The 17,132-nt window shown below is 37.2% G+C and overlaps 1 protein-coding gene, 1 long non-coding RNA gene and 2 other non-coding genes across 5 annotated transcripts; 3 read left to right on the top strand and 1 right to left on the bottom strand.

The window, feature by feature from the left end:
* The first annotated feature begins 1,021 nt into the window (after positions 1-1,021).
* LOC129745886 (condensin complex subunit 1-like) lies at positions 1,022-16,538 on the top strand. 2 transcript variants are annotated; one of them, XM_055739269.1, is made up of 5 exons: positions 1,022-1,732; positions 1,867-2,590; positions 2,665-5,247; positions 14,134-14,512; positions 16,266-16,538. In XM_055739269.1, exons 1-5 carry the CDS (start codon positions 1,155-1,157, stop codon positions 16,313-16,315), a joined length of 4,314 nt encoding a protein of 1,437 aa, XP_055595244.1. In that variant the 5' UTR covers positions 1,022-1,154; the 3' UTR covers positions 16,316-16,538. The 2 variants fall into 2 exon arrangements, with proteins under 2 accessions (XP_055595244.1, XP_055595236.1); XM_055739261.1 differs by lacking the exon at positions 16,266-16,538 and adding an exon at positions 15,618-16,258.
* Positions 6,348-6,429, top strand: Trnal-aag (transfer RNA leucine (anticodon AAG)). Its single transcript has one exon. It is a non-coding gene; the product is annotated as a tRNA-Leu (tRNA).
* On the bottom strand, positions 8,359-9,161 carry LOC129745900 (uncharacterized). Its single transcript, XR_008737208.1, has 3 exons — positions 8,738-9,161; positions 8,572-8,680; positions 8,359-8,407 (listed from the first exon to the last, which is right to left on the bottom strand). It is a non-coding gene; the product is annotated as an uncharacterized LOC129745900 (long non-coding RNA).
* Positions 14,003-14,084, top strand: Trnal-aag (transfer RNA leucine (anticodon AAG)). Its single transcript has one exon. It is a non-coding gene; the product is annotated as a tRNA-Leu (tRNA).
* Positions 16,539-17,132: the final 594 nt, after the last annotated feature.

The raw sequence follows: 17,132 nt of genomic DNA, 5'->3' as shown, positions 1-17,132 counted from the left end.
TGCTGCTCTTTTTCGGCATCGCCTGGAACTGATTGCAGCAAGCCTTCTGGGCACATTTCTTCTTGGAAGCGTTGTTTGCTTTGGATCGTGCCATCCAGGTGAAATTCTCCGCCTCTGTTGGAAACGGCACTGGTATTGAATCCGGAACAAGTCTCCGTTCTTCAGGATAATAAAGAGAAAAAAAACAGCTCGAACGCAATTTATACGGTATAGAAATAAACCAACCAGCTGATATTTGTTTACATCGGGAAGCATGTGCTGTCAAAATTCATGATAGTATTGGTGAGAGCGCAAGCAACACCGAATATTTTCAGAGTGTTCCACCGTCCACTTTATGGTGCACTACCAGTGGACTACTCATCCTGAAAACGAGCATGAAAACAGCAAAAAGTGCACTACCGGTAGTGCCCCGGTGCACCACCACACGAAAACAAATTCTCTATAAGTGATTTTTTCTATCGATGCTGGCGTTCGTAAATTAAACAAACTGTATGCAAAAGCATTGGAAGGTGATTTGACATCTACCAAAAAAATCGATGCATCACCCAAACAAACCAGTTTACGAACACGCCGTAAGTATGTAAATCTCGCGTCTTTTTAATTCGTGTATCCGCATTTCCCGGTACATAACAATTTTGACATTTTTAATGGGATTTTTCTGAGTGTCCTAATTGTACACAGGGTGGGTGCATATTGAGGAAAAGTAGGCAAGGGGTACCAAAAGTTTCTCATTGGTGGGGGGTGGAGACGGAGCGTTTTTTGACAGCGAATTGTTCGTCTACCATGCCTACGATTACGATTGCCTGTCACAAGATGGACGATTCCGTGCATTGGTATAAGAACACACCTGAAGCTTTACCCGCCTTGATTGTGCACATTACATGCGTTACTACGTTACAACCGTTACAACTCAGTTTGTTTTCAAACAAACGAAATTATTTATATCGCTTAAGCGTCAGCCGCCGTTTTCCGAAACCGTTTTCTTTGGCTGTGTCTTTTCCCTCGGACGTTTGACGAAATAATTTTAATCGCTCGTTTTGCTTTGCCCAAGCCGAAAAACGGCAGTTTTCTCAACAATTTACTTCACAAAATAATACATTTTTTATTTCTATTCTTCATTACAAGTGTTCTCGGATGAAAGTGAATCTATCGAGATGCAGTGGCAATTTGTGATACCGCGAGTTAATGCGGAACTCCTTAGTTCCGACAAAAACAATTACTGCGTCGGTCGCGTTCTCGATGCCCGGGAAATCCCCGATGCTTTGAAAAATGCTCGTGCACCGATGATGGACCCCTATGGAGTATTTGATCATTTTGATACATTCTATTCGGTTATCGATAACGCTCAGCAGCTGTCCGGAGTGAATCTGGTTCGCGCGTGCGATCTGTTGTACATTACGGTAGACCGGTTAGGAACGGCTTTAGCGGATATCCTTAGCCGATCGGATCTATCCCAAGACGACCGGTTGCCAGCATTGAATGCGGTTAAAATGTTGATTTACTTGATGGCGGGTACCGTCAAGGCAGTTGATGCCCACGTTAAATCTGCCAAGGCCGAATCGGAAGGATTGTTCAAGGGTAAAGGTGGCAGTAAACGGAAAGATAATGAGCAAATCGAATGCCTAGATTGGGACAATAAACGATATCGATGTGTGGTACAGTTGTACAACTTTTTCCAACTACCTCTCGAGAGACTGTGGGATCCGCCTGTTTGCGAAGAATCTTTTGTAGAGTAAGCATACCTTGTCTGATAATTATTAAATAAATTTTGGTTTCTTTTTGTCAAATAGTCGGCCAAAGTTTCGAATTAAGATTTCTCGCTCTATAAATATTCCATTTGAAAAGATGTTTGATCTTTCCTTGCAGTGTTATTTGCGATATCTGCTACCGAACATTGGAGCAATCTTATGTGAAGACCCGTAGCGTAGTTGACAGCGTATTTCAAATTCTTGGAACGGCAATCAAACGGTACAATCACGCGCTCTCATTCCCCGTGCGGACATTGCAGATTTTGGAACAAAACGAATCATCAATCGCTCCGATAGCAGCCGGAGTTATGCTTCTGTACGAAGAGTTCAACATTGCGACCATCTATCCCGTGCTGATCAAGGAATTAATCGAGCGACTGGGTATTGATGCAGCAGATGCTCAAACGGCTCGACACTTCAGTCAGTTCTTGGTCGAACTGGGAACACTAGCACCGAAGCTCATCATTCCTCATCTTTCGACTTTGAGCGAGGAATTGCTCGGGTTAGAATCGTACGTCGTGCGCAATTGCGTACTTCAGATTATGGGGGAAGCCATTGTGACGGAACTGACCTCTGAAGAACTTTCCGATGAGTTGAAAGAGACGCGAGACGAGTTCTTGCAAGATCTGTTCAACCACACGATGGATGTGTCGGCTCACGTACGTTCGAAAGTTTTACAAATCTGGCTGCACATTCAGGGCCAAAATGCCGTTCCACTTAGCTGGCAGCATCAAGTTTTGGAAAGAGCCGTTGAACGACTAGAAGATAAAGCGCTTCTAGTCCGAAAGAATGCAATTGCTCTTATAAAGGTTTTCTTAGAGCACAATCCGTTTTCAGCAAAGGTAAGATTAAAATTTGATGCTTATTTTTTGGAAAAATATGTACCTATTATTTTTTTTTCATTCTTTGAATGCAGCTATCACTGGCAGAGTTACGTGCTCAGTATGAAGAAGCAGATAAGAAATTACAAGACATTCGGAATCAGATGGTTGAGCAAGATTCGGCACTGAAACAAATTGAGGAGGACTGGGAAGATCAGAAAGTACAGATGTATCCGATTTTCTCCGAAGTTCTTTCCAATGAAAACTCTTCTGAGGACAAACCGCCTGAATCGGAAGGCACAATGGAAGATGTGGAAGTATTGATGCGAGACATTGGTAGCATGATCGATGGGCAACGCTACAAAGACTTGATTCATTTGGCCATAAAGGTGGATTTCGCGATTGGTAACAGCGAAACACGCAAGGAATTGAATGTTGAACAACAATGTTTGTATTATTTGACTGTACTGAAAAACTATTACGTGAATTGCCGTCGTGGTAAAAATCTAAGCGAGGAATTCCAAAAAATTGAAAACGAAGTAAACTTCCTTAAAGATTCAATAAGATTTTCCGAGATAGTATCAGATGCTGTGCCGAAACTGCAGGACATGCTAATGTCTAAATCTCAATCGGATGTTTATGAAGCAATAGATTTCTTCACTTCAGCTTATCTTTTTGGGATCAAGGGTACTGAATGTGGAATGCAGCAAATGTTGTATCTAGTTTGGTCATCGGACGCCGAAAAACGAAGCTCTGTCGCTTCGGCATATAAACGTGTTCTTCTTGACGTCGATCTGCAGGGTCGAGCAAAGCACGTGAAGGTCGTTCGTAACCTATGCCAATTCATGATCAACCTTTCAATGGGGCACTACACCGCAATGGAAGTTCTGGTAAAGGATTGGGTCGAAAGTGGGGATTTGGATACTAATATGATACAAGTGATGTTTGAGATTTACACAAAGAAACTTGATAACGTCAACGATGCTGAATCAAGACAAGCTTTACAATTACTAATTATGGTTTCTGCTGCTAAACCATCTGTGGTTTCAGCAAATCAATCATTGATCGAAAAAATAGGATTCGAAACTCGTGGTCGTAAAGATTATCGCATTTTCACAGCGACCCTCTCATTGCTGATAAATTCGATTCCAAAATTAAAAGACGGGGTGAAGTACTACAAGCGGTACGATGCGGATTCGGCATCAGTGGAAAAAGTTATCGAGATTTTCACGAAATTATTTTTCAACAGCAAAGTTTCGAACTTTGACAGTATAGGCACGAAAACGTTTGATTTTGTTTATAAAATGGTCAATACTCCAGATCTTGTGAGTCAAAACATGTTGGTCACGATCTACGAAAAGCTACAATCAATGGCCACGGCATTAAACAATCCCAGTGCAAGTGATGATCACAGACTTACTCAATCTTCTCAAATCCCTGGCTCCACTCAAGACGAACAAAGTCGCTTATCACAAATTTCACAAGGCAAACAATCAAGCGCCACTCTTCCAACGTTTTTGATCTCGAGATTTGTACTCATAATTGGATATGTAGCCATGCGAGAGATGATCTACCTCGATATAGATGTATACGGAAATTTGAAATATCGCCAGGAATTGAAAGACGAACTGAAAAATCAGAAAAAGAAAACTGCAGCCCAAAACAAAACCAATAAACGGGCCACTGCCAACATGAGCATAAACGTATCTGCCAGTAATGCTCTAAAACGATTGTCCGGTACTGGTGGTGCTAAAGAACAAGAGCAACCAGAAGAAGAAGAACTTCTAAGCGGAGCGACGGCCGAGGATACAGTAGCCGAAGAAATCACTTTCATATGCGAAACGGAAATGCTTTACTCCAAAGAAAGTCTGATAGCCCGTTTCATCCCCACCATAATTGAAGTCTGTAAATACCCAAATCGTCACAAAGACGATTTGCTTCAAAAATGTACAGTGCTCACACTAATCCGGCTAATGTCGGTTTCTTCCAGCTTTTGTGAAACTAACATGCCATTCTTAATGAACATTCTACAACACACGAAAAATAATCAAATCAAATGCAACATCGTTATCGGCCTTTCAGATTTAACATTCCGTTTCCCAAATGTCATAGAACCCTGGACCAGTCACATGTATGCAACGTTGCACGAAAAAAACGTTGAACTACGTCTCACTGCAGTGAAAATGCTCTCCAATTTAATCCTGCACGAAATGATTCGTGTGAAGGGACAAATTTCAGATCTAGCCATGTGCATCGTCGATTCTGTGCCGGAGATCCGAGTGATCACAGAGCAATTTTTCAAGGAAATCGCCAACAAATCAAACATTCTGTATAACGTTTTGCCAGATATCATTTCCAGGCTGAGCGATCCTTCGTTGGATCTAGAAGAACAAAAGTATCAGATCATCATGCAACATATTATCAGTCTCATCAATAAAGACAAACAGATCGAGAGTCTGGTAGAGAAATTGTGCCTACGGTTTCGAGTGACAAGTGAACAACGCCAGTGGCGGGATATAGCCTTTTGTCTTTCGCTACTTTCGTACAACGAAAAAACGATCAAGAAACTATCGGAAAATATCGGCTGCTTCAAGGACAAGGTGCAGTACGACGAAATCCATTGCTCGTTCAAGACCATCATCAGCAACACGAACAAGCTGGCCAAACCGGAACTCAAGGTGAGTTATTGTTTCGATTTTTTCTATAGTGATTTCATGCTTTCATCACGAATGTTTAATGTCAATTAAAATCTATTTTGAATGACCATTTCAATGGTCCAGATCCAAAATTTCAATTACAAAACTAGTTCCCGATGAATGCACTTCAAAAGAATCAAATGGCGAACGTAGGAGAAATAAATAATTTTGATTGCCATTCTACATAAAACTGCCAAAATTTCATAACTATTTAGTTGGTATGCAAGCATGTTGTGTACTTGCACGCGTGCTTGCACGGGGCTTTCAAGCAGAGCTTAAATTTTTTTAATATCACAGTTGACATGGTTGCTGATTTTCCTTCACCAACATAACGAGCCTATAGTAGTCTCTTTACGCCAACACGTTTCAGATCTTAGTCAACTGCTAGTCAATCTTCAAGAGACTGGAGAGGCCTAACTGTCGTCATGGAGTTCTCTTCTCGTGTACACACTTTATTTTCTCTCAATATCGAAAGATTTCGCTCTTTCACCGACCCGAGTAAGTGCTCTTAGGTTATTGCCAGTGACGCCAATCTTTTAATTATTCCATCATTTATCATTTCCTATACAGTAGCTATCAATATTTTTTCAAAAAATATTTAAAATACTAGAAGAAGACCTAAAAATTGATTCTACTTACTTTTTAAGAGATCTCTGAAGTAAAAAGCCGTAGTAAAATGAGTTTTAAATTCATCGAAAATGTACACGCTTTTGTTTATCTTTTTTCCTAACTATAAAACGTCAAACATTTACCTGGCATCGCGGATTGTTCAAACCACTGTCGTCACATCAAGTTGACGAGTCGTTTTCGAATGTTTCTGTTTTAGAGGTAACCGGATCATTCCTTGGCGGAATGAATCCGAGAACGCTTTGCTTTCAAGTGAGGTTCAGTGCAAAGGCGTACCTGTCTTTTCCATGTACTTTGATACTGTTTAACTTCTAGTAACGCTTACTTAGCAAAGACGCATTCAGATACGTTACGGGTAGTGCGTTAGTTATTTTAAAGCGCTCGGAAGGTAACGAGAGAAATTGAGATGAGGTTCGCTTGATTTTGTAGCACTTGTAGCGAGGGGGCTGGTACAAGGTAGCGTGGCCGAGCGGTCTAAGGCGCTGGTTTAAGGCACCAGTCTCTTCGGGGGCGTGGGTTCGAATCCCACCGCTGCCAGTATTTTTTGCTCTCAAAGTGTTTTAGGTTTTTTTGCTCAGAGGCCTCAAACTTTTAGATTTTTTTTAATCAATTCATTGTGGGATGGCATGTTTATCGCTTAAGTAATATAATTATGTGGTCCCATTTAAAATTTAAAGTGAAAATAAACATCAACAAATTTTATTTCGTCAATTAATTAATGACGCAATATAATTGCATTTCGATATGTGTTGAATGATATTTGGCGATATTGGAACTGTTCCCAGCAATGTTTTAAACCTTTTTAAATTGTTTTCATTGCGATTCCCTCTATTTTTACCGCGGAAACTTATTAAGGTACTCCGGGGTAAGTGGGACGCGGGGTAAGTGGGAACGATGGCTATTTAAATAATACTGTATACTTTTTTTACAAATCTATTATGCAGAATGTTAAATTTACTTGTAATCTATCCAATAATGGATTTCTTTAAGCACCTCCTGCGTAGTTTTCCGCTAGAGAGATACAAACCTGTCATCTGTCGTATTTATTAAAAACCTTTTTATTTTTATCAGATGGCGGTACTGAAGCGAATCAGGTTAGGGTGACATGAAATAATTTAGATTTTAGATAAATGCAACTGTAAATTGAATGCTAGTAAATTGATCAAATGACAAGCCATAACATTTTGATTCTTCAACTGTTGAAATAAAAACCTTTGAATTACTTCAATGGAATGAAAAAGATTATTTTTAACGGTATAACAAACTTCTCAGATGTTCCAACTGACAATCAGCTATATTGAAATTAATTCAAATGTTTTTTAACACAAGTGTCCTTTTTTGCCTTTACCTTCAAAACAATGATAATGATTTTAAATTTAGTTATTTTTTTCTTAGGTTTATCAATAAATTTAATATATTTCTTAATCGATTTAAAAAATTCTAATACATACGGTTTTTAGAACGTATAGCATTCCAGATTATCCTGACGTGCCCAAATATTCAAGGAAAATATTGTCCGTATCAGCCCGGATTCCTGGATTGTATTACAATGGTTCGGTTTTTGTCCGGGTGTATTCACATAATTTTTTGAATTTACCAAAAAAATCAAATTGAGCAATTATTTGTTTTCATTTCTGATCCGAAAACGGATATTTCATAATTATTTTCATCAAAATTAATAAGATTTTTTTTGAGGCTATGGAACACATTTGATGTTCTTCGACGAAAAAATAAAGGTACAGGTTTCTCCTATCTTTTCCTGATTTTGTTCAAAAATGGATAAATTTTGCTCTGATTTGTCCGGATAGTACCCGGTTTTTGTGTTTGAAAATTTCAAATTGAATGTACGTTTTTTCACCCGTTTTTGAAAAATGGTCAGGCTCGAAAATGTGCTGAAAAGTTCTAGAAAGCATAACATAAAACTCCATTGTTTTTCGCACCACTCGCACTCAATTCATTAAGACAAGCACGCACATAGAATCGCTCGATCAGATAATTATTTTTACTTTGTTGAAAAAAAAAATTATTTCAATATGAATTAAAACCTCATAAAATTTGTCAGCCTAACTTTTCATGTTTACTTCATACCTACACGCAGAAAAATAGAAATTAGTTTCAAAGGAAAGTGCCGCAAAAACAAAGGATTTTTTCCTTTGATTTTGGGACAAATTAAAATTCCTTTGATTCAAATGCATTTTCTTTTGTTTCGAAGAAATGCTTTCCTTTGAATCAAAACATTATCTTTGTTCCAAAAAACAAAATGCTTTTGATTCAAAAGCCTTTTCGTTTAATTTTACGAACTTTTCGTTTATTACAATGATATTTGGGTTTCAATTTAAAAGCATTTGTTCTTTAATTTTACTTTTTGTTTCTAAAAATTCTAGTACTACATATTAATTATCGTCCTATTGGAAATAATAAGAAATCAATTATGGTTTAAAACATTTTATTTATTTTGAAAGTTCATGTTCACATTATCGATTTTCCCTATAATTCGAGTTTTGAACTGGTACATCTGTAAATAAAGAGGAGAACAAAATGTACACATGACATTTTTACATAGCGCATATAATACAAATTTATGACAAAAATGCTTCTCTTATTATAAAGCTCACAAAAAAACTATATTAAGCTAAATAATGCTAACAATAAAAATTCAAAATTGCATTAAGTACTTACTGAACGATGTTTGTTGGCGACAGTTCCTTCCGAACCACTCATGAAGGGTTTCGGTGAAAGATGTCTCCTTGGACCGGATCGGAAGGAATTCGTTGGATGAATGATTGCCCTGAAAAAGTTTTTTAAGTTGGTTTATTTGAAATTAAATTGATTTTGAAAGACCTACCCAGGAGTCCACTATCGTTTGCCCTCTTAAAGCTGTCAAGACTTTCCTACGCCGGATTTTGTGATTCCGGTGCTGTCTGGCTGTTGCGCGGAAAATTTTCCAGCCGTCCCGTTCACCAAACAGAAGCTTATGAAGATGTGTCGACTGTTTGACGAAAAAATATTTTGATTCAAAAGAAAATTCATCTAAATCAATGAATTTTTACATTGAATCTGAGTCAAAATAAAAAATCTTTGAATTCAAATTAAATACTTTGATTCAAAAATTTGGAACATTGGTTTAATGGAAAAAAAATTCGGTTCAATACAAAATTTACTTGAATCAAAGAAATGGATTTTGTTTCAATGTACACGAGGTTTTTGAATCAAAGATGTATTTTTTTTATCTCAATGGTACTACTTTTCGCTGCGTGTATCCTTGGCGCTAATTCTTGTTTATTATGAAAATAAAACAATTCCTGTGGTAACTATGCCAACTATGGTAACGCACTATGAGAGATTGTCGTACAAGCAAGCGGACAAACTTAAATTAATTGGAGTTTTGGTTTTTTCAACGCTTCTGTTTGTACTTCGAAATGATCGACGATGTCCGGTGAGTTTTAATAACAATCAAACAAAATTTACTAGTTGTCTATATGCTTCGATCTACTCGAGAAGTAGCTTTTGTTTGATTAATATTGAAACTTACCGTAAAATTTCGATAATTTCGAAACACAAACATGAATTGAAATGTTTTCAACAATTTGACTGTCATTTCTTTTGGTAACGATCGTAAGATCAAAGGGTTATATTTCACGATCACATTTTGGAAATGAAGTTAAAAGAATTAAATATTTTTTTTTTATAAAAAAATGGAAAAAAAATATTTATGTATTTGAGCGGAACTCAGGCCCCTATCATTTCAGTGGCCGCTCTTTTATATTTTAAAAACTTCTAGGCAGCTCTTATTTGTAAAAAAACACGTTTAAAAAGTTAGGACAACATAGGTAGCCCGTTAGAACACCTAGTTTCAAAGTCAAAGACGGGTGACCTGGAAATCTGGAAAACTGATCTGATCGTTTTATAATTACTTTTCATAGAGGATAGGTCCAAAAGACTAACACTGGTGTGTAGTGAATAGACGGGGATATAGAAAATAAATAAAACCTGTCATCCAGAATACACAGCAGCTCAAATAAACATATTAATATCGAGACTATCACTCGAAATTTTAAAGAATCGAGACTAGCACTCGATGTTGTTTATCACTAAATTAGTACAGATTGAAATCGAGACTATCACTCGATTCTTCCTTTTTTTGAGTCGAAATCAAACAAATTAATTAAAATCGAGACTATCACTCGAAGTTATTTTTAAATAATCGAGACTAGCACTCGATGTTGTTTATCGCAAAATAGGACAATTTCAAATCGAGACTATCACTTGATTCTTCCTTCTTCTTTTTCATTCTATTTTAGAGTTGGAAAATTACAATCGAAACTATCAGTCGAAATGAATTTCGAGGAATCGAGACTAGCACTCGCAACTTTTATCATCAATGTAGAACACTATGATTCTGAATAACGATTAAGTTTGTTCATCAAGGGTCAATAACTCGACAGCGCGGTGGGAGTTTATTATGAAAATTATCGTTCTATAAAAAAAATCATAAATATCGGTATAGACTAGCACTCTAATTATGATCAGGAACTGTGTCGTTTTTTTTTTCTACGAAATACAATGTAACACTAACACATTCATATGGTTGATTCTTACGCGACTAACAGCCATCTTGTGCCCAAAAAATCACTTATAGGTCACGCCGCCATTTTCTCTATTTTCGCTTTTGAGAACATTTCGTACTTTTTTTAGGTGCTAAATAGGAACTTACCGCATCGGAGCAGTGACTGCGCCATTGTCGTATCCTTCGGGATCCATTCCTGATACGCTGACCACAGAAAACTAGCACTTTACCACTTTTTTTTGGACTTCGAACAAAACGCGACTATTACTGCCAAATTTATTCCTCAGAATGATCTTTTTTCCTAAACGTCCTTGCTTACTTACTCACTCTCTTTCTCTCTCATACTCGTGCGTGAATACCCAGCATGTAAGTCTACACGCTAATAATTTTGCAACTCTCTTGAGGTTTAAGTTTTAAACGGGCGTAGTGAGTGTCTTGTTGAATAAATTTAATTATAAATGCCATAACGATGCACCTGAGCTGCTGTGTATTCTGGATGACAGGTTTTATTTATTTTCTATATCCCCGTCTATTCACTACATGGTGCATTTCTAAAAAAGCTTTAAATCTTGAGATCGAAACTGAACTTTTCAGAACTTGTTAAATATCCACGTAAACAAATCAGCAGGACCTAAATGATCCCGTTCGAAATCTTTAATTATTTAATTTTTTTCTAATTTCCTTCATTTTCTCAAACTTTATATTCTTATACGTGATTCTGAAGCTACTCAACACTGTATTTTCATAGAGATTAACGTTTACATCAAAAGTATTGTTTTGTAATGTTTTGTAATCAGTGACCATAAATTTGCCTTGCTACTTTTTTATCAAACATACCTATATATCTTTGCAATTTTTCCTTATTTTTCAATATCAAGAATAGAAGAGTTCTGAAATACGAGCTTTTTTTAACAAAGTCCTTCCTAATAATAATTTAATTGATTTTTTTCCGATTTTTGTCCGCGCGAATTTTCATAGTACAACACAGTGCCATATTTTGTTGATTTTTCTATGTTTTCTTAGCTACTTTGATCATGAGGTTTGACAGCTCTGAGCGCTAGTGGCGACTCCACTCGGAAAATTAGCTTTTTCCATCGATCCATTGTGGAAGAGATACGGTTCCGACAATAGCTGATGTTTACGGTGACTTTTTGTTCATTTTCTATTTTTACCTACGATGTGGAGTTGATGTGCATCTTTTTCAATCGCAAATTTCTCGTAAACTAGCTGGCTCTTGACGAAAAACTCTACGTTGAAACAATCCTTACATTCGAAACAACCAGTTAGGAAAAAAAAAAACGACGGTTGAAAATTAAGAAAAGAGTTCATTTGCAAAAATCTAAAAATTTGTCTCCAAACCCTACCTGGGGACGGCTTTATACATACTTGATACTTATACACATTTTTTTTCTTTTTCAATTTTCTCTCCTTCATTCAATAAAATTTAGCTTTATTTAGCATTCCGATCATGAAAAGTTGGGAAAAGTAGGTACTTGTTGAAAGATGCTTTACTAACAGTACCATGAACTTTTTTCAAAATTTTGTAGGTTCGAGCAATAAAGTAACGTATTCAACCAAGAAAACACTAATTTGATGAAAATTTACTAAGAAATCAAAGGAAAAATCTACCGTCCCCACTTATCCCACAAAGCGGGGTAAGTGAAGACCAGCGTTGCCACATTTAAATCTGTATTTTCGAGGCAAAAAATCTTTTTAATCTGTATAAAATCTCAAAAATCTGTATTAAAATCTGTATTCAAAATTTTGATCCGGATACTAACATTGCACTACGATGACCTTTTTTATAATGCGTGGAGCACTAATCTAGTTGCCCTCTTCATTATTGCGAACTGCGACATTTGTGCGATCTTTCAAATCAGTGATAATTCTGTGATTTTGCTACATGCAATCCGCTTTTTGGTTTGTTTGTACAAATGAATGAGACTTTGAAACATTGCTAGAAATCCAATTTCCTGTACAACGAACAAAATACATATCCGCTACCGCTACATGTAAAAAATAAGGTCACGCCAACTTTAAAGTGGATATGTTTCGTAAAAGCAACGATCTTTTTCCATCCGGGGTTTATCAATTAGATGGGAGTTTTAAATTGTGTCAATTGTCTCTGATCAGTTTCTGTATTTAGTTGTAATCGCTGTATACTGCAAGAAAAATGTTCACAGCAGCTGAAGTAACTCAATGATATTTAACTAGGTACCATTAAAAGTTACATTGCGTGTAATGCAATGTCTGATCTTGGTATATGATTTTCGGACACAGGTTTGAAAACTGTTTTCTTACCGTTGCATTGATGCAGTTTCGAACTATAATCTGGAAGATTTTTCTCATTTCTGAGCATGGCAATTGATGGCTTGAACGTTGGATCATCAAAGGAGATTATTCTCGATTAACTCAAAGCATAATCAAAATATCATAGATTTTTTTTCATTTGCTGAAAATCTGTATAAAATCTGTATAAATTTCCAATTATCTGTAATCTGTATATACAGATTCTTGGTTTGAAAATTTCAAAAAATCTGTATGTTCACTGAAAAATCTGTATATGTGGTAACGCTGGTGAAGACACCAGCAGTCCATAAAAATTTACGTGATAACCAGGGTTGCCAACATTTTTTTTTCCAAAAATCAGGGAACTGGCGAAAAAAAATCAGGCAAAATCAGGCTAAGATATAGTAACGGAAATTTCGCTTAAAGTGATGACCTTTTTTTTTTAGTCACCGCTCTTCATTTTCTCTCTAATTAATATGTGTTGTGAGCGTAATTCTACTGAATCAAAGCAATCGACAGATTCCCTTTATTTCCCTTTTTTAAATAAGAATTCAAGGAAATCTTTCGATTACTTTGATTTAGCCGCATTTCCACTATTTCTCTTCAGAAATTGTACCTAATCCAGTTCCTTAGTACCCTTTTTCATCACATTCCAAAAAATCAGGCAAAATCAGGCATGTTTTCAAAAATCAGGCAAATTTAATGGCTTATCAGGTTGTCAGGCAGGACCTCGAAAAATCAGGCAAGCCTGAAAAATCAGGCATATTGGCATCTCTGGTGATAACTTTTTTCGCTTTGCGTCTATCAAGCTCATCTCTTCAGCCTTTGTGAACAACATGTTCTGCATTACATTGAACGCGATTTGATCAAAATTGACCCACTGCTGATTTTTTTTAATGATTTTTTAAAGTTGAACTATACGAAAATCCATCCCCACTTACCCGGTGGATTAAAAAAAAACTTTCTTAGGAGAATTTCATCAATGAAACCGGATCGCATTTCATCTTTCAACAAAATATAATATAATATAATTTTGTTGCGATGTTAAGCTATTGCCGAATCAAAATTTTTTGTTCATTTTCACTCTTATTACTTACCTAATAGAGTTTCATCCAAATGCGACCAAAATCATTTAACATTCAATTTTGAAATTTTACATTAGAAATTTTACCTTGTGACTCGGGCACCCCTGGAATACAGCCCTGTGTGGAATAAAATGCGTGCTCGCAATCTAAGCAAGTGATAATCAACAAGGGTAGCGTGGCCGAGCGGTCTAAGGCGCTGGTTTAAGGCACCAGTCTCCTCGGAGGCGTGGGTTCGAATCCCACCGCTGCCAAGAAATCTTTTTTGATTTGTTTTTTTTTCTTATTTTTTTTTATTCACAGGCTGCGGTGGCAGAATTTGAAAGTCGACTAGAGGAATGTCTGGCCATCCGGGAAGAAGGCGCCGCTCGACTTAACGAGGACAGCGGTGCTGACAGTCAGGAACAGGGTGGTGGTACCCAACAATCACAACACGCAACAGGAAGTGGACGAGGAAATCGAGGCCGACAAGCGGCTGGAGGTTCCAAAGCTACTCAGAAGGCCAAAAGCGCTGCAGGTACAAGTAAAGGTGGTGGTCGAGGCAATCGGAAAAAGGTATCTTCCTCGGAGAGCGGTAGTGACAGTGAGGAAGAAAACATGCCACCATCTGCCAGTGCCCGTGCTGTGGCTCGCATCCGGCAGACCAAAAAAGTCACCAAGGTCATCGAGAGCGACAGTTCAGGTAATTGTTCGAAGTTGATTGATATTTTAATCATTGATCGAAGGGATGTTCGCCATCTCTAGGATCTCATTGTAGATCATGTCATGTACATAATGTAACTGGTATGCTTCACTTTCTAGCTTCCAACCGTAGCACTCAGCATCAAAAACGTAGAACCCGCATGCACTAACCATTCATTAGATGAGGTTGAATATTTTAGAACTTTTAGCTCCATTCATCTAGGATATGGATTTGATGTAGTTTGTAAAACAGATTTAACTAGCACATTTAAAAACGCAAACATATATGTGCCTCCACTTAGTGCAAATAAGAGCTTAATTTATCGAATGTGTTGTTTTTATTGTAAACGTCCATTGTTGTTAGCACCTGTTTTAATGACTTTGACAAAATTTAAATAAAAGCACTTTTTAAAACGTTGATCAGTTTCTATAATCAGGGCATTATTTGGAACAATCTAAGTACGGTTGATCGGTTGAGCACCTTAATTCTAACCAACCACAAAATTTTACAAACCAAAAATGTAACATAATATTTCGAGGGGTCCCTCGTAAAAAAAAATATTTCGATGATATATCGTTAAAGAATGCCAATTGCACAATGTACCAAGATTTTATTTTGGAAAAAAAAATCTACTAAGATTTCGTTTTGAAGGAAAGCCAACTTATTCAAATCCTTCAACAAAAAGTTTCCAACAAGCAAACTGCTCAAAGAACAGTTCCAGTTTACGTAACAGGCTTTACTTTAAACTAAATTGTAAGTAAAAACTGAAATTTGTTGGTCTATAGGATTATCTGATTTTGTTGGAGAAATAATGATCAGCATTCGTACAATTTCTCAAATTGTTTACTCAATTCTCAAAGACTATGAAACATATCTTCGTAGGATCTCTGCCAAGAGCAGTTCTAAAAGTTATAATTGAATGACCCTCAGTTCTTCTAGATAGTCCTCCTTATCATTCCGTGTATGTATAGAATAATATTGGTCAATAGAAAATCTAACACCAATCCATTTAGTAATTTTTAAAATCAAGACCTCACATTTATGATTTTGTTTTCTAATTATTTTTTTCTTTTTCCCCTTCACTTTTCCACTGCTATACTTGCAGACACTGATGCTATGCCTAGGCGCAAAACCAAACGAATTCAAGTGCAAAACTAGACAGAAAAATGTAGCTCTGTCCAGTTGAACCATTCGTATAGCTAGCTTCACCCCCTAGATAAACGCACACATAATTGCACTTACGCACCAACAATCATGTTCCCTCAGAGCAAGTTAAAGGCACTTTTGTCCATGAACAATCAGAATCAGGAATGAGCCTGACTTACGGCGTGTTCGCAAATTGATTTTTTTCTATCGAAGTGATTCTTTTTATCGATGCTGGCGTTCGTAAATTAAACAAACTGCATGCAAAAGCTTTGGAAGGTGATTTGACATCTACCAAACAAATCGATGCATCACTCAAAAAATCAGTTTACGAACGCGCCGTTAAACTTCGATTTTTTTTATTCTGAAATTTTGTTCTTCAGTTTTTTTCTTATCAATTCAATATTAAGTTCTTATCATAAGTTTTAGGCGGCCAAACAGTAGTTAAGGTATTTTTAGAAGTAGATGTTTACTATGCTGTATTTCGATTACTATTGAAACAAATAACTACTAGCTGCTAGAAATTGTTTATGCATAAACCAACAAAACTATACAGACAAGTAAGAAAACCAAAATTCCATTTCTGTATTGTTGTTTCTTTCCCTTTTAGACGAGGATGAAGTGCAACCACAGCCGAAGAAAGGCAGAGGGAGACGTTAGTTGACGCATGTTCGCGTACAACGTGTTAAATCTGATCGAAAAATCAGCAACAGTTAGAATTAAGCTACAAAATTTACCCTCTAGGGACTCGCGCAGGGCATGTTAAAATCATTGAGTATACAAAATATTCCCGTCATTGCATGCGGTTTATTTTTGATAAAATTATTTAAAGTTTTCGCATCCTCAATCGCCTAAGTAAAATATACACTTAATTCTGACTTTACCAGATGGTTTTTGGCCAAGTTTCATTCATCCGAAATCCGATTCATCTGCCCGTCGACACTGAGGCAGATGATGTTGTTTCGCTTCCAGTATCTGTCCAGCACGATCGGTGTGAAGCCGTGCTTGGCAGCCCAGAGGACTGCAGTTTGAACATCGCCAGTAGAGCCGATCCTTCGATGAACCATGCCGATAGAAATAGAAACCATCATAGAGCATTTTCTTCCCCTGAAATATGAACGTGTCGTGATCGTCGAACGCAATTGGTTGTGGTAATTGTCCCGTTCCCATTGCGATTGTTGGTGCAGGGTGGTTGTGATTTATGCCGATGCTAGCCGGACGAATCCGTTTGGTCAGGGAATCCAAGGCCAGCGATACCTTACAGTGGCCCTTGCGTCGCGCAGCACATCGATAGTAAACTGTTCCTCGACGTACCGGTCCGCTTTTGTGAAATAAGTGTCCCTGGTAGGTGAGACTGGCCGCCCGACAGTTGACCATCAACGCAGCAGAATCAGTAGTTGTGCGCGGTTCTGCGAATGAAACGGGACCCAGCTTTTTAAGACATGTTATGTTCAGAATTTGTTTACACTTTGATAAA

Source organism: Uranotaenia lowii, chromosome 1 (genome assembly GCF_029784155.1).
Source record: "Uranotaenia lowii strain MFRU-FL chromosome 1, ASM2978415v1, whole genome shotgun sequence".
In the NCBI taxonomy this organism is placed as follows: domain Eukaryota; kingdom Metazoa; phylum Arthropoda; class Insecta; order Diptera; family Culicidae; genus Uranotaenia; species Uranotaenia lowii.
This window is presented reverse-complemented; position numbering and strand designations above follow the sequence as displayed.